At 43.1% G+C, this 25693-nt stretch overlaps 1 protein-coding gene across 1 annotated transcript in view; it reads right to left on the bottom strand.

Annotated features, from left to right (window-relative positions):
• Nucleotides 1-25693, bottom strand: part of KIF5C (kinesin family member 5C) — a 65122-nt gene that overhangs the window by 27519 nt on the left and 11910 nt on the right. Inside the window, exons 2-11 of the mRNA XM_042827431.1 lie at nucleotides 19070-19160; nucleotides 16149-16222; nucleotides 11781-11885; nucleotides 9924-9972; nucleotides 9219-9274; nucleotides 8254-8341; nucleotides 7613-7737; nucleotides 7316-7420; nucleotides 6832-6980; nucleotides 2543-2691 (exon numbers count right to left, since the gene is read on the bottom strand). Of these exons, the coding sequence (XP_042683365.1) occupies nucleotides 2543-2691; nucleotides 6832-6980; nucleotides 7316-7420; nucleotides 7613-7737; nucleotides 8254-8341; nucleotides 9219-9274; nucleotides 9924-9972; nucleotides 11781-11885; nucleotides 16149-16222; nucleotides 19070-19160 (991 nt within the window). The remainder of the gene's footprint in view (nucleotides 1-2542; nucleotides 2692-6831; nucleotides 6981-7315; nucleotides 7421-7612; nucleotides 7738-8253; nucleotides 8342-9218; nucleotides 9275-9923; nucleotides 9973-11780; nucleotides 11886-16148; nucleotides 16223-19069; nucleotides 19161-25693) is intronic.

Below are 25693 nucleotides of genomic sequence, written 5' to 3'. Positions count from 1 at the left end.
GTCACATCTAAAATGAAATAGCACAGACCAATGTTCAGATGTTGCCTGTGCATACCAGATAGGATGTTATCCCTACACATCTTCTCTCAAAATTATTTTCTCTGAGGAGTATTCTCTTAGATAACCTAAGAGCATTCCAATTACAAGGCTGCTGCAGTTCAGTGAAGAGGGACAAGCAAGCTGCTCATGCCAGAAATTGAATCTACATTCATTAATCTAGTGAGAGACTTAACTGCTGAATGCTGTGTGCATTGTTCAAGGTGTGGAAAGGCTACATTCAAACCCTTCTGCAGAGATTTCTTTCACTTCTATGAAAAGCTACGATATTTTAGTGCATATGGCTGTATGGGGCATTCTTCCTGCCCAAACAGTGTGGGCACTGGCAGAAGCATGCAAACAGGACAAGCGTATCAAGAACCAAAAGGCAGAGTGGTTCAGACCAGAAAGCAAACCAAAACAGGGGAGGAAAAACAATGACCAACAAACAGTGAAGATTGTTTTTGCAAGCTTAAAGCCAGGAAGAAGAAACTCGGAATCAAGCACGATGAACTCGCTAAAAACACTGCTGTAGAAATACTTTTTGCCCTGCTGCTAATGACTCAGTGATAATATAGAGCAAAATATACAATGATTTTTTTCTCTGTAGCATTTCAGTAGAACAGAGCAAGAAAGATGGGCTCATCCAGAGCAGGGGAGATGGCATGCAGGGCAGTAACGTGGTTGGACTGCAGAGCATCAGTCAGGTGCCTCCCAAGCAGGACCTTGAGATTTTCCTTTTGTTGAACACAGCAGCTTTGTATTTCAGACCACAAGGAGAAGAAGAGCATAAATTTGATACAAATGCTAGGAGGCCATCATCCTTCTAGCTGTAAGGCACAAACCTAATTGTGCACAGAAGTCCTCCTTCAGAGAGAACAGGGCACAGCCTCCTTCTGCTGTAATGTTATTTTTATTTTCTGAATGTACAGACAAGCTATAGCGGTGGAGTATTTATGCATTCATCTTGTATTTTATACTCAAGATACAGCTTTTGCTACAATTTCATTTGGAAAGAGCCTCCTTTGATACAGTACCCTTCCAAATGATGTTATTCCACAAGGTCAGACAAGAAATCAATAATATTTTGAATGCATTTGATGTACGGCTTGGTAACACCGATGAGAAAAGATGAAGGGGAAGAGGCAGTGTGTGTATTCAGACAAAACAACACAGGCAGCATTTTGTGTTTAAACTGCATATAGGATGGATGTGCACAGGTTTTTCTTAAAGATCCTTCCTAGGATGGGAAGGCAATTCTTGAAATTATTATCACACTGAGCAAACACAGAATGAAATGCAGATCATGAAAGTGCCAACAATTCCCAGTGCTCCTCAACACACACAGCAGACCGACCGTCTCCATAGCGATTTTACCATGTGGATAAGAGAAATATCCCCTGTGCTAAAGTGGCCCAACCCCCCAGAGAAAGATGCAGAAAGCAACCATTAGGTCACTACCTGATGTGAAAGGCAAGGAAACAGCACAGTGAGGTGGAAGAAAGTGACACTGCTTTGCACCCATAAGGGACAGGCATTATCTTTTTAGTATGGACAGCAGAGATTTTATCTGTGTTATTCAAAAGCAGACTTGACAAGTGCAAGGTAATTTGTGACTAATAATTAAATCGCAGATTTGTTCTCAATGCTGGCGAGCAAGAGGCATGCAATGGGTTACTGAACAGCTGCAAGCATCAACACATAGAACTGAGATGACAAGCAATATGGAAAGGAAAAATTACTCCAGGGAAGCAGCCTTTTACTGCTGTGGGCTTGTTGGGATTTCAGGGTGTGAGAGAAATGCAGGTCTGGTATGTCCTGGTTTTAGAGACACACATTTCTTTGTTGCTTATTAGGGGATTGGGTTTTGTTTTGTTTTCTTCCTAAAAGTGGAAGAGGAAGAAAAATTAAAAGTGTGGTTGACTAAAATTATCTGTCAAAGCTTTTGTATTTTATATAAATATGTGCAATTAGTGTGTATGCATTAAAAAATCCTTCCACCTTATCAAATGGAACTTAATCTTGTACCTTAACCTAAACAGCAATCTCATGTTTCTATGAAAAACGCTAGCTGTTCTTAGACAGATTTCACTTAGAAGCCAGAAGAGCAGACAAGAGGTGATTCTTCTCATCAACAACATTCCTAGTCACTGTACTACAGCACTACTTGTTCCAATGTTAAATTTAATTATTTAAAAAAAAAAATCTTACTTTGAAGCAAAATGGAACCAATTCTCATGCCTGAAAAGCACAGTTCTCTGTAGAAAATGAAATTTTATCTTTTCTTATTAGTTTAATATTACCAACAGTATTGAGAATTATCGATGCACCTCCAGTGCAGGGCACTGGAAGCTCAGCAGAAGGGTTGGAGCAGGATTCCCAAGTCTGTGGCCAGCAACAGGCAGCAGTGTGGCCAAAGGTGCTAAGCAGGCTGTGTGCTTTGGAGTTTAACACATAACTCAAACCTGCCCTTAAAACACACCCAATCGCATTTTCCCACACATACCATTTCTCCACCTGTTCAGTTCCAGCTCCAGATGCTGGATAACATTCTTTAGACTCTTGTTTTTGTCTTTTTCCTTCTCGTACTTTTTCTTCCACTCCTCTGCAGTCAGTTCCAGATTCACAGAGACTGTGTTCTTAATGGTCTTAGCTCTGCATAACAAAAATAGGCGTCAGCTGCTCTGCAACTTCTATCTCAATGCAACAATAGGGATTTGGAAATTTTTGTATTACATCAAGGAAAACTACGAAACATTTGCAGTTTATTTCCTGAAATGCAATGTCACAATTCCATTTTCTCTCAGAACCTCAGTAGTGTTACCACCTAGAATCACAGAATGGAGCTGGAAGGGACCTCAAGGATCATGAAGCTCCAACCCCCCGCCACAGGCAGGGCCACCAACCTCCCCATTTCATAGCAGCCCAGGCTGCCCAGGGCCCCATCCAACCTGACCTGGAACACCTCCAGGGATGGATGGGGCATCACAGCATCTCTGGGCAGCTGTTCCAGCACCTCACTACTTTCATATTATTTCTATTTAAGCCTCAATAGGACTTTTCTGCCTTCAGTCATGTGTGGATCTGTCTCTGCAGATTTCTTCTGAAAGGAAAATCTCTAGAAACTGTCTTTAGATAACTGACAAAAACAAGCCTGGTTATTACTTCTCTGCTAAGAAAGCCACCAACTCATTATTTACAGCTTTTTCTGGCTTAGGCTGAAAAGCTCAGTGGAAGAAGGGAAGCAGAGGAGAGCCATGGGTCGCTGATTGCTACCTGGGCTGCTGCTTGGCTGAGGAAGCACTTCTGCTCTGTAGGCAGCAAAGCTGGCTGCTGCACCACTAGGCAAAAAATCACCAAACCCAAATCTGTTTAACAATCACCACCACTTCACTGTTGTGAAACTGCTCAGTTCCAGACAAACCTGAACAATTGCAAGAGAAAATGCAAAACGAGCAGGAAAAAACCACACAGCATCTCCCCTAGCAAAACCACTTTTAAAGGGGAAAAGCAAACAAATCAGAAGGAATGAAGAAAGCTGCAGATCTTTGTTCCTCACTGCTCAGGTCTGAGCCTCTCCAGACATACCCAGTGTTAGCAAACACAGGAGAAATTTGGTCTCTGTTTAAGTAATGGAAGAACAGAGCACGGTTTGTGGTGGGCTGAAGTGCCAGTGCAAGGAACTGCCCTCAGCTATAGATAAACTGGCTAACTCTCCCTGGGGAGGGCATGTGATCTTCTATCATCTCCTTCATGGCTTCACTTAATGATTCTGAATCACCTTCTCAATATCACAGAATCATAGAATGGCCTGGGTTGAAAAGGACCATAATGATCATCCACTTTCAACCCCTCTGCCACGAGCAGGGTTGCCAAAAAGTGTGACTTGCACTGTGTGACACGCAGAAGTTTAATTACCTTAGAAGAATTGAAAAATAACCTTGTACTTCTGAAAGATGCAGACACCTAATGGTTGGCTTTTACATACTGTCTTATATTCTGCTAAAAGCCCACATTTCTACTCACTGAAAAAATGCCATAAAACACACTGACTGCATTGCACTGCTGATGGATGAAGCACGCAGCAGTAACTACAATTAAAAACAACATAAAAACACCAAAAACAAAAAAAAAAAAAAAGAAGAAAGAAGAAGTCACTGCTAACAGAGGAGCCCATGAATTTGCAGCTGGGCCTGTGAAGATGAATTTTACCCCGACACTTACTTTAATGGTGATATTTCTTTATTGCTTAGCAAAATGGAGGATCTGGTAATCAACCATGAGTCACACACCTTTCCTTTAACATTACTCAGCCCTTAATGCTGTCACATCAGAAAAATGGAATATCACAGCCAAAGGGCCTGGAAATGAAACCATTCCCCACAGACAGCAATATTGTTGTTGGAAGTGCTGACAGACAACACTCTGCTTGTACAGCAAGTGTGCTCCTCTGCAGGGCTGGCACATCAGCAGCCCTCCTCTTTGCATGTCCTTCCTCACAATTAAATGCTCCCCAGGACCTCCTGTTTCAGCACAACTCTATAGCTTCTAAGCAGAAAACTAAAAACGACCAACACATTACTCACTAATCAAGCTGCCTCGCAAAGAACACGGCCCTCTTCCCACTTCCTTCAGCTGGCATCCTAGTCTTCAGCAAGGAACACTTCTATGGATTAGAAAGAGCAAACCTTCCTCCTCCTAACAGTGTTAAGCATTTCTAGCACATGATTTGCATTCGAGGTTTATGGTTGGTTGTGGTGGGATGGCCAGCATGTGTAGCAGGTGAACTCCCTCTGCTGCTCTCAGCTGTCCTGTCACTGCAGTCCAAGCTCTGCTAGCCAGGAGAGTCTGAAAGGAGGTCTGAAAATGGTTTTGCTTTCCAAACAGAAAGGCAAGTTTTACTGATTACTGGAAAGAGAAATGAAACCAAGAGAAATGTGAGCTGGAATAATACAGAAACTGGACTTCCTCTGCATACGGATCCCTCGGTACCCATGCAAACAAGTTCCCAGAGATCCTGGAGCATGGTCATGCACTGCAGACCAAAATTAAGTCCCTTCATGAATCTAGAGGTTTTAAAAGCAGCCACACACACAAATCCATGCTCCATGGCCCTGTAATTCCTTTACTCTGAACTGTTAAGTCTTACTGCTCACCTTTCCTTTTACTTCAGACTCTACCTGCAGACACAGAGCCCACAGAATGAAACCCATCACAGTGCCTACCTGCAATTTAAAATGAAATGCAGCTTTACTTCTTAACCACAGCAGACACCATGACACCAGAGCCTTACACAGGAGGAGCCAGCAGCAATTTTGGGAATGCTCTTTAGTTTTACAGAAGTACAAGATCCACACTTGTCTGAAACCATCTGAAGTCAGAAAACTCTACATGGGGAGGTTTCAACTGCGATCCATGCAAATATTTAAACTTTTGCCACCTACAAAATCAGCAAATCTCTGTATTTGAGAGTCGTTAACAATTTATATTGACTTCCATGCTATAGGAAGCAGAGCTCAGAGGAATCCAGGCTACGTACAGCTACCTGACTGCGCACAGATCCTTCCCCACCTGCACAAATCCCAGCAGCAGACAAGTTAATCCTGTTTCTGGCACTGCCAGATGGGGAAAGCGTTGTGGAACTGTCTGCCAGCCTTAACCTACAGCATCACCCTTAATCCCCACAGCTGTCCATTAAGAGGGGCTACACCAACTGCATCTCCGTGCCCTTTGGGGCCCATCCTGTAGTTTTGTATGCTCTTATGTGAATGCATTACAGAGCTCATCTTCCTTCAACAAAATCCAAGGAAAATCCAAGTAAGAGCTCACCTCAAACACTAACAGCGGGGAGATGAACTAATACAAGATTATCAGATTTGTCTTTTATACAAGATTTTAATTCCCTATGTAAAATGCACCATAACAGTGTCAAATTTAATGCAAAACTTATGCCAAGTGGAAGACACAACCTATTTTCTGACCAAGATAAATCAAATTATTGTACAAACTGTTAAATAATCTCTCAAACAATCTTAAGCTGCTAGAATTTTCTTCATTTTGCTATCATGCAAATAAATTTATACGACACAAAGCAAATGACTCTCAGAATTCTCTTTAGTTACAATAGAAGGAATCATGTAATGAGCCTGACTGTTTTGGCAGCCTTTCCAAATGTATTTCATATGACTACATCCAATGATACGCACACAAATAAAATCTGCCTTTCAACCACTTCCACATTTTGTTAATCCTTGCTTGCTCCTAAATTATGAATGATGCTCTCAACATGTAAAGCCATCATGGTCATCTATCAAAACTGCCAGCATTACACTGCATCCACATTCTTCAGTTTTCTGAATTTACTGTTTAAAAAAATATTTTTTTGCAACCATAACAATAATCAGTGAGATGGCATTCAAGGAGAAGATACATCTTAAAAGCGACAACAGCAGTAGGAGGCAGAGCAATACCCAATATTTTCCACTGAATTAGCCAGCAGAAAACTGCCCAACACCATTATCTTCTCCACAAAACTTCAAAGAACTATGAGAACACTTCATAATTTCCAAAGTAGAGCAGCTGTTGGCCAACACTAATACTTCTTTTACTGGTACCATACAGAATAAAGCGACAGTCTGCTCAAGTTCTTCAGTTCTGTCTTTTGAACAACTTCAGAAATCGTGACCTCCACATTTAAAAACGCCTCTTCATGTCACTGCCACCAGCACACCTGGCTCAGAACACATGGAAGAGCTCCAATGAGAGCTATCTATCTTCGTGCCAAGTAGGACTCACCGCTGTCCAAACATCAGGGTCGACTTTGTTTCTGCTTCATTGAAAATAGAAGGAGAACAGCATATAACAATGGTGGTTCTGCAGTTTCCACCGAGGGAATCCTGAAGTATCCGGGTCATTTTGCTGTCACGGTATGGAACATGAGTTTTCTAATCAAAATACAAATAAGATGCATGAACAATTTTTTTAAACAGCAGTAGAGAATATCAGTCAACAACGACAGGATTAATGAACTTTGAGGCATACAGTCCTCCAAAGTTCATCAGTTTTGATTGTGCTATGATGAATTGCACTGGATAACCACTCAAGTGAAATCACTAACAATTTGCTTTTTTATCTTCAGTAGACTACTAAAACCATTATTGGATTGTGGTTGAAAAACCAATACTTCCTTCTTTCTGAACTGAAACCGTAGCTTATTATATGCATGATAAAGAAAGATAAATAAAGTTATTCTAAACCAGCACAAAACAGGATTACTTACAGTTCCTTCTGCCAAGGCAGATATCACGTTGCCTAAAGCAGACAAAGACTTATTGATATTTTTAGCTTCATCAAGAACAGCACCCTCCGCTCCAGTTTTGCTGACCTACCGAGAGAGCAGGCAACAGTCAGGCTCAGCTACTGGCAAGTCAGTGCAGATGGGGCAGTGCAACAATTGAAGATGCTCTTGGAAGAACAACAAAACAAGCTTATCCTCAGCCAAGGGAGATTTTTATATGCACGTGCTTAGTTGAGTAATCTCACCAGTATCTCCAAACATCTTATGAAGAAAGACTACCTTCTCACTTCCAGCCAAGTCTACCAGGTACAGTTTTCCACTAAGTTTCTTCTCCGTTTCCACATTTTCTTGTTTAATATTAATAAGGAAGATACTGTGACTTCTAGAGCTGTGTTCATTCATATCTGCAGAGGAATCACATTTTAAAAGTGTTGTGTAAGTGACAAGAAGTTATATTTCAGTGCTATCCAACGCCTAACAAATTCAAGCACAAGAGTCCATTCATTGGAGTCCTGGACAGCAGCATGTCACACCCACAGACCATGGAACAAGCTCTTAGTTCCTCCCACCAAGACCTAAATTAACCAGAACCATAATACATGACAGGCTTGGAAAAAGCTTTTTTCCCCCCCTCCCTTTTTTTCTTAAAGAAAAGTTTATCTTTTCCCCAAACCAATGAAATTGAACCAGAAATAGTATGAAAAGGATTAACACTGACAGTAAAATAAGACAGCATTGCAGGGATACAGAAAGGAAGGAAGGTTCTCTCCATTTGTGCTCCTTCAGGAGTATACAGCACACACAGAAAAATCTCACGTGATACAATAACACTATTTAGATGTGTTGATGTAGAACTGCAATAAGAATGTGTGTTCAACATCATGGACAGAGAAAGAATTGTAAGCCCACAGAACACCTACTTGTAACAGCCACGTGGCGGTTAGCTTTCCCTTCATCAATGACATCCAACACCTCCTCAGGACTAGATACAAATCTTTCTGTACAACCCTGGAAATGAAACACAAGAAAAGTTTAGAAGAGCGCAAGTACTCCAAATGCCATCAAGAATCTATAGCATGGATTATCAAATAAGGAGAAGAATCATCAACACCAGACCCAACCACCAGCAAGGCAGTGACCCACACCTGCCTTGGTACGACTTCCAGCAGCTGTTGATGGGAAAAGTTGAGAGCCTTTTTTTTCCAAAATTAAATACTCAGTCAAATCCTAATGTACAGGAGAGAGTTTCCAGACACAGCACATAAAGAACAGCACAGCATATATGCCTACTGCTAATTTGGGTGAGATGATGCATCCAAATTAGTTTTTCTCTCTCGATCCACACAAGACAGAGCACTCTTTCTCTGCAATATTAGTAAGGGAACTATCTTACTATTTTTACCCTCTCCAGGGTCAGAATAAACAGAATGATATCATATGTACATTATTAGGGTTCACATATGTTCACAAGAAATATATGGTATCTAAGTGAGGGCACAGGAAGTCATGAATCAGTTTCTGTGAAATCCCAGCCCAACAAATCTGCTCTAAAATACTGCAAGACTACAGTGACAAAGTATTAAAAAAATTCTTCAAGATGTTCTCTTTCATATTCCACATGAAACAGACACAGAAATACTGAGAATTTAACATCACTAGTACACATTGTAAATGTTTGAAGTCAGTAAAGCAAAGCAAACAAATGATTCAAGCCCATTAATATTTCAAGAAACTGTTTGGATTCAGGATCTAATACTGCTTGAGCACTCAAGACAGAACATCAGTTGAATCATCTCAGTAAACACACAGGTACACAAGCATAAATGAATGTATATGTCTGTTGCCTGAGAAAAATGAAAGGTTCAGCTTCATCTTCGCCACGTACCTTCACGTATGGAACTCTGTTCTTATCTTCATGTACAGCAAGGTTTGTCTTTGACACTAGAAAGAAAGATGGAAACCATGAGGAACATTCCATACATAAGACTGTGTCAAATATAGACATGACACAAAAATGCAAATATTCTGAATATATTAAATATATTCTGAATGTATTACATCTGTCAATGCAGAGTGTAGTAATTGCCTACTCCTTATTAACTAATGCTATTTCTGTACATATATTTTGTTTCTTTTTCTGTACCTGTTTCCTTATAGTTACCTTTATAGAAAAGACCTTTCCTTCACTGCTTGTCTTGGTATGATCAAGGCTAAATGATCTGAATTTGTTCAAAGCAGCAAAAATTCAAAAAGAATCAGAAGGTCTCATGGGAATTCAAAAAAAAAGCTTGAGTAGATGTTCCTGAGTGTTACTATGATTTACATTTCTCTGTCTTCAGGCTGATTCCAAAAAGCCTAAGTTACTTTTAGTAACATACAGACACACAAATGGTTATCTCCCATAAAATTCCACCTAAGGGAAGCAAAGCAAAGGGAAAAACAATAACAAATAACAAACAAACAAACAAAAAGACACCCAATCACAGTCACACAACTTCAAATTAAATCACTCAAAGACAGAACTGAAGGGAGAAGAAAGCCCCAAAGCAAACCAACCACCACGTAGTTACATCCAAAATGGGAAACTTACCATCAAGTAGGTCCCTTATTTTGTCCAAATAGATCTCAAAGTAGGAAACCTAATTAAAGAATCATAAGCATTACGGATTTAAACTCCAGCAGTTTAAAAATGCTTCTACCTATATTTATCTGTCTAAATGAAAAGCACCAAACTAAAAGTAAAACCCATCTCCTGCATGCTTCGAATTGCATCTTTCTCTTCTGAATGATTTCCATGCCAACAAGCTCCCTCTGTTTATCGCTGGTCCATCAGGAATGCATGTCAAAAAGCTTCAGACAAACCCAGCTTCCTCGTACTTTTGGACACAGAAATATTGAAAAGAATCAGTGTAACCCAGTTAGTATCATTTCACCACTGCACTGCTGTGACACCACTTGCAGGGCATCTCTGACAAGAGGCAGAGCAATATTCTCCAGCACAAAGGCAGACAGCACAGCCCGTGGTTTAACACACCACTAACACAAGCCTGACTTACACACATTAAATGAAACTCTACAATGAAGCATATTGTAAAAGCTCTTTCCTGAATCAAGTCTCAAACAGCAAATGGAAAACGAGCTTCTCTGTCACAGAAAGAGACAACTGTGCTTGGGATAAAGAACAGAAAATAAGTTTAAGAAGTCGAATGAATGAGTGACTATCTGAATAAAAGGGCATTCAGCTCCAACAGGGGCAAACAGAAACGTGTTGTCAGAGTGGTGCCTAACTGCACCAGAACTAAGATTTACCTAGGGATTATTTAGCAAATCCAATACCAGATGGCTAAATTGCAGGTATCCATAAATTCTAACCACCTAGTAAAGTATCATTTTATCTCAAGTGAAAAAGAATGCTATATATTTGTTTGTTTGTTTTTGACAACTGCTATTAAATACAGAAATGCTTCCATTTGGGACATTTTCTTTGTCTGTGTCACATTTAAAGCCATCTTTTGGACCACACATTTCAATAGCCTGGCTCACCCACACTCAGCTCACGTGCTATCTATCATCCCATTAACACACACTGCTGTGGACCCACACATGCAGGAGACATCAAGTTCCCCTCCCAGTTCTTAATGGGTTTCAATTAGAGAGGGAGAAAAAATTGATATTCGTTTTCTGAGCTGGCTTAGTTATTAAAAGAGTGTGACAGTTTGGTTATAATCTTGCTCCAAATGACAGAATGTGCATTTCTCTAAATGACAGCTCCTTGATCATCACTCACTTATTCACTGCTACTTAGGCAGCTTTTCTGTTACAATATTCATAGATGTCAGCTAGGGTAGGAATCCACAAAAACTGCTCAGTGCTGGCAGAATGTGATTTATAGAGTGATAAAATTCTGCTGGGACAGGAATTTAATATGTCTGGTGTCTTGTACAAGGGGGTCCCCATCTGTTAGCATCAAAATGTTATCATGCAGAATAGGAATAGACAGGAGACTTTTACAGATGATGAAAAGAAATCAGTGTCACTGCTACAAAAACCATTTCTATGAAAATTCAAAGGTGTCTCTTCTGAAGAGCTCAACGTTCTACATTCTACAGTCTACTCAAATATTTAGATGGTTTATTGTGAGGTTGCTTCTGTCTGCACTTCATGTAGCAGTGACTTCATGTAGCAGTGACTTCATGTGTATGCTTAAATGCTCCCAGTACAAGAAGAACTACTCCTTCCAGCACACCAGTAATTGGTTCAGAGGTATTCAGATGAATTATTGAAATGCATGTGCCCAGAGCACCATCTTCTAAGAAATGTCCTCAGTAAAGCAGTTTGAATCACAGGTAGGAGAAAGGAAAAACTCTGCAGCCATGCTCTCTAACCAGAATCCAGTTTCAGCCTTCTTTCAGCTGACCCATTACATAACGTGCCACCCTGCATTTACCTTTATATGAAACTCCAGGTTCTCATCCATGGAATAGATGTGATCAAAGATGTCATGTGCAATTCTCGGAATGATTCCCATTAGCTGAGGGTCATGCAGCTTCCCCTACGGACACAAAAGCAAACCATGACTTGGAAAGTGTTGCTTAAGCACAGGAGAAGGGAAAGCCTTGTTCAAACACACCTTCAGCCAGTGGGGCTCTGCAAACAAGCCTGCTGCTCCGTGGGGATTTGCTTGATGCAAACACACATAAAAGATGGCAGGGTGACTCAACATGTTAGCACTCTTCACCCCATGGAGCACCTATCTGTTTTGTCAGCTCCTACCACTTGTGATGCATGCTGTCCTGCTGCTATGCACACTGCCACTCTCTGATGTAAGACAGATAAACAAATACAAACAAAACAAACTTTCCAATTACCGCCTGCTGCTCCCAGTTAAAAATCAGCTATTTGGAAACACATCAGAAACAAGAAGCATTAAAGCATCCCAATTCTCTTTTGCCAGTAACAGCTAAAGAGAAGGCTGTGTTGTGGGGACTTGGGGATTAGAGTAATATATTCTGATTTGAGCTTGCGTGGCCTGCTGCCAGAGAGCAGTGCCTCACAAACACCACTGTTCTCTGTGTTAATTTGCACAGCTACCTTCCACTATTCTAGGAAGAACTGAATATGAGATCAAACCAACTGCCCTGGCTGCTTGGCTTTTAATTGCTTTGCTCATTTTGAAAAAATCAGACACAGATTGGAAAGATGGCACTGGTTGAAACCTGAATAAAAACATAGACTTGAAATAAAAACCTTGTCTGACTGCAGCATGCTCAATTGTTATTTCCACGTTTCAGTGAACCTGCATAAATATGGGATAACAAGCACTCAAGTCAAGAGGCATAAGACACCATCAGGACCCTGAGATCAGACTGTACCTTCTGATCTTCAGAACATCAGTATCTGCACAACAAAGCATTGTACTCCAAATATTGGTTGGGAATAACAAAACGGGTAGCCACGCAGTTCTCAATGATGGGAGCTCAGATTTGAGCTGGAGCTGCTAACAGTTATCAAGCAACAAGAAAGTTTTACTAACACAGGCAGAAAGTCGTAAACACACACAATTCTCAGTTATATTTGCTTGTGACCGACTCAGCCTTTATTAGTGCACTTAAATAGAGTCTTCCTTGACATCATTTCATGCTGAAGCTGGTGAAATGGCAGTCGAGTCATTAGCCTAGGATAAAGGGAAATCTAACATGAAGAACCAATGCTGTCTCTCTTCTTCTTCTCTCTCAGCTTGCATTTAAAGCAGCTACCAGGTTTCTCCCTTTCAACTATGTATATCAGCGGGAAGAACAGAAGACAGAGGCTGAAAGAGAGAAATCAGTAGCTTTCCTGACTGCTTTCCCTCTAAAGCAGCTCTCAGCTGTATCTGAACAGCATTTTATTCATGTTATATAAGCAATATCAACTTCTGCAGTGGAAGAAGTTAAATGCTATACTATACACATCACCCTATGAAGCTCTGCAAAAGCTAAGTCCTGGTTGTACACTATGGTGTTTTAATTCAGAAAATGAAAAAGAGGGTGATTAAATAAATTCCTGAGGGAGGGGAAAGAAATCTGTATGCATGCACACTCGAAACAAAACCCAGCACTGTGTTTTGCCTTGCCAGCAAAGGCTTCACTGCACAATGCTTAGCTCCATTACACAACACTGGTTTTGGACAGACACTGCAATACAATTTTCACACTATTCATTCATTCCTTCTCAGTGAAGAAGTCCTTAGGTTCCACCAAAGCCGACTGACTACCCGTGCTGCATTATTGCACACAGACAGTCTTCCCAAAGAGGATAAAGGAGCTTTTAGTAAACCAGGATAAACAGAAATTTGTTGGTATTTCTTCACCACTCCCATATGCAACCAAAGGTGCATCCAAACTATAAAGCAATGTAAGATGCATGATCCAGCTAGCTGTGGCAGCTACAGATCCAGAAACAAAGGAGCTAAGCAGTGCCTCCTTTTCCCTAGGAGTGCTTAGATTGTTGCATGGATTGCTAGCTCAGCCAAAGAATAGTGTGAATTCAGAGCTCTGTCCCAGGGACTTCTGCCTGCACAGAGATGTGTCAGCTCTGGCATCTCTGCACTGTGCTGCACTGCACAAGGTGAAGGGTGCTTGGTCTCTGCATAAAAGACAACTCAGGGAAGTATTTGTTTACCTGTTCTCCTAACCTCTAGGAGCTGTGTAGTATGTCTGCTTTCCTTTCCATAGCTTTCACTGTAGTGAGAAAGTAAGTTAATTTGTAAAACAAAATGATTAAGGCTGCATGTAATTCAATCACTGCACCTACAACTTTGTGAGCTTTGGTTTTCTCATTATTTAAGTCAGTGCTGTCAGAATAGCAATGAAGCAATGAAGCAAGATGACATTCACTGCTTTAAAAACTATAATACCAGCACTCCATTGAAAAATAATTGGTTTAACTTCATTATGAATGGATTTTTATTAAAACAGGAATTCCACAGAGAGCATACATTGGAAGGGAAAACAAAGGAAACGATGGCTATTCACAGAAATCTGCAGGGAAAACACTGCCATGGGTTTATCTGTAACCTCAGAATGAGTTTGGAGAGAAGTGCTGCTGCTGCTGCTGCTGTCACTTTGACACTGCAGTTAGTAAGCTCCCCCAGAGCACCAGGACAGAGTTCTCTGCTCATTAAGGCCTCATTTTAAAAACAACATTAATTTTTAGGGGTTGGACTAGATGATCGATCCCTTCTGAGCCCTATAATTCTGTGATCCTACACAGCAAGCAGACAGGGGATAGTGAAGAGCAACATTTGAGGCACTGCTGCTTGACTTCAAGATGTTGACAAGGAGGGACTTGCTATTGAAAACTGTAATGTAACAGCAGAGCCAATCAGTTTCTCCTGTCGAAAAAAACCTACATGTTTTTAAAGAAGATATTCATCCTGCTATGTTTTATTAAATGTTTTATTCACCCAGGAGGAAGGTGGATGTCAGAAAGCCCTTCTTGGCTGTATTACACCACCGTGCCCTGGTTAAGCCTAACATTGATACCAGGCAGCACTCTGCATTTCACAGAAAATCCTTTCCCTATACAGGATTTCATATTTCTTCAACTTCAGACTATTTTTTCCTCCACAACATGCTGTAGCAACATTACAAGGGGATGTGAGAGTCAAAGAGGGATTAAACTGCATTTAGACTTGATTCCACTTTAGAAATGACAGCTTCTTTTTTATTAAAAAAGCAAAATGGACATTTTTCTACAGCCGTTTTCTTCATCACAGCTTGTAATTCCGAATATAAATTGGCTTTAAGAGATCTTTCCCCATGCCATGTGGAAGGACCCGCTCAAGCCCTGCAGACATTTTGATGTAATTACATTCAGAGCGGGTGGATTACTCAGTCACTGTGCCATCTGTGAGGCCCGAGCTAGTGATTTTCCCCATCCCTAGTCTCCAAAGGAGGCAAGGACAGACTTAATAAGACATGAGGCATCAGTTATTGCATCCTCCAGGAAAGGAGCAACTGTGGCAATTAAACAGCAATTTCATCAGGGCCTACTGGCTCGAGAGAATATTGCTTTCCTTCTCCTTTACCCTTCAGGTCAGGTAGGTCAGCTGTGTTAATCACGTAGCAAAACCATCTGACGCTGTTAAACAAAGGACAGCTTTTTGTTTCCCTTCATTTCATTTAGCAGTGCTTTGCTCTAGATCTCCTGTTGAAAGTTCATAGTTGAACCCAAATGCTTTAAGACAAATACATGTGGCTTGTGCAGTGCTGTGACAGAACAATCCTGTGCTAGGATTAAATGTTTGAATAATCCTTCTGCTATAGGAAGGGACGAGAATATATGCATGTGTCTGCCAGAGCAGCAGGGGAAAAGCAAACCAAACCAAAACAAAAACTCACACAGAAGAAAAAAGACACTGTAGCAACTCCTGTAGCAGAAATAGGAACAGACTTAGGACCTCAGCCACAGGAGCAGATATTCTCCTCCTCTAAAGCAACAATTTCCAAACGCATCAGTTCATCCATCTGTGCCACAGCATGCGAGGCTGGTATTCCCAGAAGATGAGTACAAATGAGAAGACCAATAACCACGGCATGAATTTGAACAATCCTGCATGTAAGGGAACTGTATCCATATTACTGTATTCCCTGTGGATTAAGGAATCTCACTCAGCTTCTTCACAATTGATACACACGGCTAAGCTGTCATGACAAATATGCAAAGGCCATAGTGGTCTGTATTAATGAGCCCCTCACAGCTCATTGTTCCAGCTAGTAGGTTTGTTAAAGCATGCAGTACATAAAATTCTACTGATTCAACTTTGCCACTGTACCTCCATGGTGTGTGTCTTTCCTGATGATGTCTGCCCATAAGCGAAGATTGTGCCGTTGTAGCCTTCAAGAACATCTGCAAAGGAGGAGGAAAACAATTAAAGCTCATAATGGCATCTTGAAGCTGCACTATCAGTGTTTCATACATCTAAAATGCAGAAGGTCAGTCAGAAACATACAATGCAAGTTGCTATCTTCAAGCCTCCAAAGACGAAGTTAAACAAGCTCACACTTTTTCTATTGCTGTTATCACTCAACAGTTCAGAGCCTTATAAATTTTCAAGCTTGTCAGCAAAGCAGGAGAGCAAAGGAAGAAGAGAGACAAACAGGAATTAGCTCTGTTGAAAATAGACTTCCAATCAAGGCAGAACAGTTCTTTATACTGTATACTTCTAAAATGACCCTGCACATAGCAGGGGGGTTGAAGCTACACAGTCATTGTGGTCCTTTTCAACCCAGGCCATTCTATGACTCTATTCTATGATTCTACTTACTGTAGCAGCTAATGAAGGAGAAGAAACCTTTAGTCTAAAGATCAGTAGTATTGACTCTGCTGCTCCCATCAGACCACCCCACTGCCTGTATATATATGCACATGTCCAGATTAAGTATTATTACACAGACAAATGTAATCTCCTTGTTTGCATCTCCCCATGTATGTATGCAGACGGTCCAGGCCTGCAATGGGACAGACTGTGATCTCCCAGCATACAAACCAGAGAGCCACCAACTCATTTAGAGTAATTTAAAACAATATGTGTAACTTTTTTACGTCGGGCATGCCATGAAAGTTAAAGGAATGCTGAAAACAGCTATTAATCCTGTGAGAACTTGGAAATCCTGAATGGAAACACTGCATGCATCCCAAGGCACCATGGCCCAAGCAGTAACGTGTGTAGGTTGTGGCCCTGCTTGTGGGACTATGCTGCCTACATGCAGACACATGATAGTTGGCCTGCCAAAGGGATGTTTGGTGAAAGGCTTTCCACTGAAGATGGTTAATTCACCATCTGTCAGCTGACTAAAAAGAGAAGACGGGCCCTGAGACAAACAGCCTGCCCAAAACTTCAAGTGGAAAAAAACAACAGATGAACAGGAATGATCCCACAAAGATCAGCTGCGGGTTTTATGTAACTCATAACAAACACGAGAGCTCAACCACTCTTGTCCATTCCTTGCTGAGCCCTCTCTGCATTGATTTTCAGCTTCACTCACTGCTGTGGATGGCCGCCCGGCTCAGTCCCAGCACTGCTGCCAGATGGTGCATTGCTGCAAATGTGGCAACACAGACACACTGGCACCGGGCATCCACAAAATCTGACAGCACCAGCAGCACTGCGCTGCCCAGTAAAGCTCCACAACACACTGCCCACAGCAGCTGTGGAGCTCTGGAGACCTGGAAATGGAGTGATGGTGAGAACTGGAGGCATTCAAGGCCAGGCGGGATGTGGCTCTGGGCAGCCTGGGCTGCTGGTTGGCGGCCCTGCACACAGCAGGGGGTTGGAACTGGATGGGCACTGTGCTCCTTTGCAACCCAGGCCATTCTGTGATTCTATGGACTGGAATCGTGAAGCCCAAATGCAGCCTTTGGGAGCACATGCAGTGCCCACCCAGCACCAGACCTAGTGGGTTGCTTCTCAAAATCTCCTTCCTTACGTTTCTCATGTACAGAATGTGACATACTTTGGCTGAATTACTGAGCTACTTACTTAAACCTAATCCCATTTCTTTTTCAGCTAAAAAAAACCTCATTTGGATCACTCTTATTGTCAACATCATTATGACAGCCATTGTTTTAGAGCCTGTCAGTCCAGCTGGTGTTTTTGGTGATAACATTAATCACAAGGAAACCATCAGCCACTTCATGGGAGTGTGATGAAGTCTGATAACAAATGGTAACCTTGAAAACTGATCTGAAAAGCCTCCAAGGTTTAAATATTGCTTCACATTGTGGCACCTTCAGCTGATATTTCCATGAAGTAAATCACATTGTACCCAACTATCAGAAACAGAACAGCCTGCATCACATTCTTCACTTTATTAGGCTTCAAAGTGAACATTCAATGTTTTATTTCTCTCATTATATCTAACTTTCACAGAAACAGAAACTCAGGACTGCTGCCTGTAAGAGCCACGTGAGACATCACACACACAAAAAAGGCAAACCAATTATTGGACATCAACTATCCAACATCAGCACACACTAGAATAGTGGAACTCTTTGGAACACATCTACAAGTGGAGCTGTGTGTCAGCAATCTGAATGATCTCTAAGCTCTACAAATTCCAGTGCCACCAGTTTTTGTTAAAGGCTTACCCACATGAAGAAATCAGAATTGCTGTAATTAGCCTCCCCTCAGAGAGCAGGCAACTTGAGCCTTATGACTCATTTCCTCTCTACAACATCAAATAATTAGCTTCTGGTCCTGATCCCTTATCGCCCAGACTACATGTGTGATGGCAGCCCACTTCCTCCTGAACAAAACCCAGGGCTGCCATCAACACAGCTCAGCCCAGGCCCTCTTCCTGCAGGCAGCATCCAGCTCACCAAGCTGCCTACTCCCCTAAAGGCTGCAGAGCTTTCCAGCACCGCTCCTGCACCTCTGAGCAACCTCAGATCTCCCATACCCACAGCATTCACCACACAGCTTTGTGCTGTGGCCAGCTGTGACGACATCCCCACTATCTGAACACTGTGATTTTAAAAGAAAAACTGAGGACCGAACCCTGGGAGCAAGCAGGCCAGCCACTGCATGGAACCACTCAGGGACAGACAAAAAAAAGCCATCAAAAAGCCATGCCTGCAATAATTACTAAGTTCTGGTATAGACTGCTCTAGTATCCTGTCTTTAAATGGCTTGAGTGGACAGGGAGACATCATTTTCCTTCCCCTGAAATGGCAATAAAGAAGAACAACACCTACCTTTAACAATCTGCTTGGCACAGGCATTATAAACTTGCTCCTGGGTTGTGTTGGGAGGTAACACTCTGTCAAAGACATAGGGCTTCCCTTGCTGCAAACCAAACAGAGACTTTTGTAAGAGAAGGGACATCACACACAGTTATACAGACCCCCTTAAGCAGGCAACCTGAAACGCAGCACCCACTTTGGCACAAAGAAAGGCATTTGCTGCAATGGGAACTACAATATTTTGTTGACTACAGAGATGCGACATCTCATGTTCTCTGCAACATCTCTTCTATAGTTGGCAAAAAAAAAAGCAGCATAGGCTTTCTGTGTGCTTCTATTTGGGCCAGCAGCTACTGTTGCAGGACTGATTCTTTTCTCCCTCTACTTAAAAGGGAAAATATTCATTTGAATATTTACCAAAGATTTGCTGTTCATCACTGTAAAATGGTGAAAGCTGTGTTGTGAAAAACACAGACCAGAGCAACTTGCAAGTCCTGAGAGCTCCTTTCTGGTGACACTGAGCTGGCACGGCACAGACCCAGCACCCAGAACTTGGGCAGAAACTGCCCAACCTCATTTGTATGCTTAACATGCAGATATGTATTGGTAAAACCATAGCACAGACATGATAGAAGCAGCCCAGTCGGGCTGTGTGCTCAGAAATTATTAAGGTTTTTATTCTTATTACCACCAGGTGACAAAATGCCTTGTGCAAAAAGCCAGCCTTTTAGATTCTATCAGGGCTATCTCCAAACTGGGAGCCACCAGAGCCCCACCACAGACACACAGCCACCCTGACTCCTTGCTGTACTATTCTGCATCTACACCTGGTAAAATAACTGCCACAATCACTCTGAGAAGATGTTGATGCTCTTTGTAGCAAGTGCAGCTGGTTACAAGAGAGAGAGTAGCAACCCTGTGAACAGGTTTGTTTGATGCTTAAAAGACTAATCATTTTCAAGACAGCAGTTCAGTTCTTACAACTCCGTAAAAGCAAGCTAGGCATTTGCATTTAAAGTAAGATTCCTTTATTACACTAAGCAGTTGTATCTTCATCTCCCATCAAAGCCCGTAATGTTTCCCATCCAAGATGTGACATTTTGCTCTGAGATGAGTGCAGTGAGGGCTGCTAAGCTGCTGACAGGTGGCTGTGTGCCTGTCGTAGTACTTTGCTCTGTGCCTCCAGTGTGCTGCTGCTGCAGCCTGCAGCACTGTGCTCTGATAGCCAGCTCTGCCATGCTCTGGTTTGACTTCAGGCAGATCAAAAGCATGCATGCTCCTTAAATTTGGGAATGGTTGATTGGAAGAGACCTTCAATTCCAACCGCCTGCTGTATGCTGGCTGTCCCCCAGCTCAGGCTGCCCAGGGCCCAACCATGGCACCTCCAGGAATGGGGCACCACAGCTCTTGGAAGCAGTGCCAGGGCATCTCCACCTCTGGGTAAAGAGTTTCTCCCTAATACCTGATCTAAATCTCCCCTCTTTTAGTTTAAGTCCTTTCTCCCTTCTCTTACCATTATCTGACCGTGTCCACAGTTGCTCTTCCCCCCTGTTCCCTTTAGGTACTGAAAGGCTGCGATGAGGTTACCCCACAGCCTTCTCTTCTCCAGGCTGAGCCAGCCCAGCTCCCTCAGCCTGTCTTTTTATGAGAGGTGCTCCAGCCCTCTGAGCATCTTCATAACCTTCTCTGGAACCCCATCCTATCTCAAGGTTAGGAAAGTAAAAGTGATTTAAAAGAAAAAATCAGGGCAACAGCTTGTGCTGCAATGAGCAATCCAGACATTCCACTTGATCAAACAAGATCCAAAAGAGCAGACCATGACACCCAGCCCTGGTAGCAGCAGGACCACAGGACAGTGCCCAACCAGCCCCAGCCTCAGCACTCCATCTCATCACAGCTTTCTGTAATGTGCCATTTTCCCCTTGTAGTGCCCAGGGCTGTGGGGCTACCCAGCCTGAAATTCCCAGATGAATGTGGAATTATTTCTCAACTGGACTTTTTACCTACTTATCCCCTGCAGAGGGACTGTCCCAGTCTGCTCACCACAAGCACTGGGTGCAGATTGGGTGCCAAAATATCAGAAGGACATAAAACTATGAGGGTGGACAGTGAGAGGACAAGGGGGAATGGTTTTAAACTGAGACAGGGGAGGTTTAGCTTGGATATTAGGAGGAAGTTTTTCACACACAGGGTGGTGAGGCACTGGAACAGGTTGCCCAAGGAGGCTGTGGATGCTCCATCCCTGCAGGCATTCAAGGCCAGGCTGGATGTGGCTCTGGGCAGCCTGGGCTGCTGGTTGGTGACCTGCACACAGCAGGGGGTTGGAACTGGATGAGCACTGTGGGCCTCTGCAACCTTTGCAACCCAAGCCATTCTATGATTCTACGATTCTATTAGAGAGCTCCCAAAGGAGGAGTACAAAGATGGGGAAGGGTCTGAGGGGAAGGGGTGTGAGGAGCTGCAGCCATAAACAATAGGCACTAATCAAAGAGGCCAAAGCACAAGTGCACACACAAGTGCAGCTATCCACCTACCAATTTATTCCCTTCACGCCTGAGCTGAGGCACATTAGCTAAGCAATGTGAGAGAGCAGCAGGGAGATGCCAGTACATCACTGCACCACAGCAAACATCGCACTTCAGGCAAACGCTGCTCCCGTGCCATCAATCCACTGAGCTCTCAGCAGCCCCAGTGCCAGAGCCTTCCGGAACAGCCCTGCTGTAATTGTGCTGCATGCAGCTGGAAGAGGCACCGCCTGTCATTTATCTGTCAGACTGAAAAGCTTCAAATGTAAAGCAGTAATTCACAAATGTGCTACGCAGGTCAAATTCCTTCCTCAGAATCTTTGTTCTGGAAAGCTGTAAGGCTGGCACACCCAGGGCTGGTGTCTGAAGGCAATAAATGCATGTTAAAGGGATTTTGGTGCCTCATCCCTGCAGGCATCCCAGGCTGGATGTGGCTCTGGGCAGCCTGGTCTGCTGGATGGCAACCCAGCACGCAGCAGGGAGTTGGAACTGGATGAGCACTGTGGGCCTTTGCAACCCAGGCCATTCTATAAATCTGTGATTCTAAAGATCCCAAAGCAGCTGTCATCAGGAAGACAAAATCAGAGTTCCACTATCTAAGCAGCACTTATATTTCAGGGGAGGGTTTTTATGGCTCATCTCCCTGTTGATTTTGGACAAAGACAACTCAGGGCTCAGGCTCAGCAGCTTTCTCAACTCCTGAGGGTACATACTAAGATCTGGAGCTTTTTCATTGTAATTTATTGTATTTTTGGGGTGCTGTGCTTCCAAGCTCTGAGTTTATGGCAGACTTTCCTCGAAGGTAACAAGAGCCACATCCATCCTACAAAGGCAACGTGATGGCAGAGCCAAAGCTTTTGCTCCAGAGCATAGACAAGGTGAGCAAGCACAAACATCACCATATTCCTAGCATCTCCTTAAACAGGACTTTTTTCCTATTGCCACCTTCAGAAATAACACTTTTTTCCTACCATAATTCAACCTGAACTAAGTACCGAAATCAGGAGGATTTCAGCCTTGTTACAGCTTATTCAAGAGAATAATAAGCAGCCAAACATGTTGTTACATGTCACTTCAGGAAGTGACGCTACCAATTTTATCCCCATCCGTTATTTTTCCATTCATTTGGAATGGAAATTTCTCATTACAGGCCATGTATTACCTCTCACACATCAATCACATCTTCCTTGCCATGCCACTGCTTCCTGCAGTCCCTCTGACAATCTGCTCCATTAACTGCTGCACCACGGTTGGGCTGAGTGCTCAGCAACACCCACACCTCTGACAGCCCTCTGACTGCACAGAATGCCACCCAGACGTGCTGCCAACTCCTTCACCAGCTTCATGCTCTTACTGAATTTGCAGATTTGCTGTTTAATAAAAAAACAAACCCAAAGATTTCACAGGCACAAACAGAATTCTAATGATGCACCACCAGAATTGTGATTTCACAGGCAACGTCACAGGGCAGCGACGTCACTAGAAGATAATGCACTCTCAATACAACATAACTGAATGCATTTCCTGGTTTAAAAGAAAAAAAAAAGCTCTGCTCTTCTAAATTTCAGGCAGAGATGAAATGGGAAATGGTTCAGTGCTTAGAGCAGCATGCTAACAATTAGAGCCTGAATGCAGCTCATGGTTAATTCCCTGTGATCTTCAGGCTGGCTTGGATCCACGTGTACCTGCAGGAGGCATTGAGCTGTGTGGCAGGATCCACAGCCCCACAGGGAGCTCCAGAGTGCTTTATGAGAAGCATGAGCAGAATGAGATGGCTTAGAACTGAGCACCCAACAGCCAGCACATAGCTCAGGTATGGAATCAATAAAGTAAAAGGGAAGAAAGGAATACAAAACCCTGAATTTATTTGCTTTTTTGGGCTATGCAAAAAGTATGCAGTATGCAGCTATCTGAATCAGATGAGGAGCTACAGCCTGAAAACACGCCCAAGAATCAGAGATACCATTCACATTTATTCATTTATTAAGACAGACACAGATTTGCTCTGCTTGCACAGGAAACCTGAAGATGAGCATGAAGTCAGTAAGGACATTTCTTTAGAAAACTGGATTGGCCATGGGCTGTGTTCCACCAGCCTGACCTCAAGGCTCCTTGTATCACATCAGCACATCTCATATTTGGTTGCATGCCGTGCAGCCCATCTGCACACGCCGCAGGGAGCACAGAGGGGCCCTGCAGAGCTGGGGAGGCCAGGGGCAGCTGTGTGCAGCACACAGCCTGCTCACACACACAGCCTGCTCACACACACAGCCTGCTCACACACACAGCCTGCCACAGGAAGGCTGCAGGCAGCTGAGCACCTGACAGAGCACAGAAACAAACTTATCAGCTGAACTGCTTGGCATACAGCAGCCGTGCTGCAGCACTCCAACGCTCCGCTCAACCCAATTCCAACTGATGCAGTGGAAATGAATGGTCTGTAGGTGGTTTTAATACACCATACAAAACTGCACTGTGGATGAATATTCAGGTAACAACATTGTGTGATATGTAGGAGCTTAATTAAAGGGAAATTATTTCCCAGTTCTCACCAGCACCATCCGTGCCTGTGTAGGAGAGGTTTTATAAATAAAAGATTCTTAATTGCAGGCCCAGAAGACGGAATTTTTTAAAGATCAGAAAGCAAACTCTTACCAGAAGCAATTCACATTTTCCATCAAGGCCCAGAGTAACCTTAATGCACTACAGAGCTAACAAAATTCTCCTAGAGAAACTCTTACACTTTGGTAATACTCCTAAAAATCAGTTGGAAAACAACTGAACACAAACACTCTGGTCTGAGCAGGCGCTGCAGAGCCATTTGAGTTGAGCAACATTACTTTTGCATGGCAGCTTTAATTATTGATCTTTCTTCTGAACATCCCTGTAGCTCTGATAGGATCAGGCACGTGGCCAAAGACCTGTTTTTAGCTCTCACTTGCAGCAGAGAGAACCTTTAACTCCTTGTAACAACAGCACTGCTCTAGTATGGTATGGATCTGTGATTTAGGAAAAGAGGCTTCCAAAATTATTTAACAGCTTCTCTTTCCCCTTAGATGCACGACCTGGAAAATGCATTCTGTAAAGAAAAAAACAACAACAACAATTAATTCTAAACATCAGGATATCCCAGCACAAAGCCAACTGTTCAAGAACACCCTTCAGCAACACTCTGGGCAAAGAGGTACACAGGCAGAGCTCTCCACCACTATCTTGCTAGGATGGGATGCTACCAGCTAACACAGGGAAGCAGTGTGAGCACCTCCTAAGCCTGTCAGCACTCCAGATTCTCCTGGCTGTTAGTGGACCTGTAGCAGCTCTGCTCTGGGTTGCTTCCAGAGCACTGCAGGCATCACAGGGCCGTGCAGCATGCATCAGAAGCACCTACCCATTCCCACGCACCACAGAAAGAAGGATCTCTTACTTGAGGGCCACCAGCTTGCTTGTCCTCTTCTGGGGCTGCCCAGCATCATCAGCACAGCAGCATGGCCTGGGATGAAGGAAGGCCCCAGGAGCCAGGATCCAGCCGTTCCACCTGCCCCAGTGACTCCAGCAATGCAGCACACAGATGTTGAGCTCTGCATGGCCTGGCTGTGTTGTAGAGTGGAGCCAAACGCTCTCGGAATCTCAGTGCACTGCTCAGCAGCCCACGTGGCAGCTGGTGGATTTGGGCTGCATTTACTGAACTGCTTACGTAACGGCACACAAATGATTTGGGAATAGAGGTGTTACACTCTGCAGCTTGGTGTGAAGCACCTTTGTCTTTACAGATGTGAATGTTTGTAGGAAAGAAGCTCAGTGGCTGCATAGCACTGGCTCAAAACGAGCATCATGCCCAAGAAATCGAGATAACACTTCCATTTCTGAAAGCTAAGCTTTAAGTAGAATAATTCCCTGCTCTTCAGGAAAGGCTTTTTTAGCTACTACCTCAGCAGGCCTCTCAGCTCTACCATACAACGGGAGATGTATGCTCCTGTATCATGCTGGGAAGAGCAGGACTCCCTCTGCAGCATGATCCCTCTCAATCTCCAGGTAGCCTGCATTGCTGCATCGTAACAGAAAGCTACTAGTTCAAATTAACGTGCTCTAACTAATTTAATACTAGTTCAAA

This window comes from Centrocercus urophasianus, unplaced genomic scaffold (genome assembly GCF_019232065.1).
Source record: "Centrocercus urophasianus isolate 14NV4802_14NV808 unplaced genomic scaffold, USGS_Curo_1.0 seq_28, whole genome shotgun sequence".
NCBI lineage: Eukaryota > Metazoa > Chordata > Aves > Galliformes > Phasianidae > Centrocercus > Centrocercus urophasianus.
Note: the sequence above shows the minus strand (reverse complement) of the source record. Positions and strands in the feature narration are given on the sequence as shown.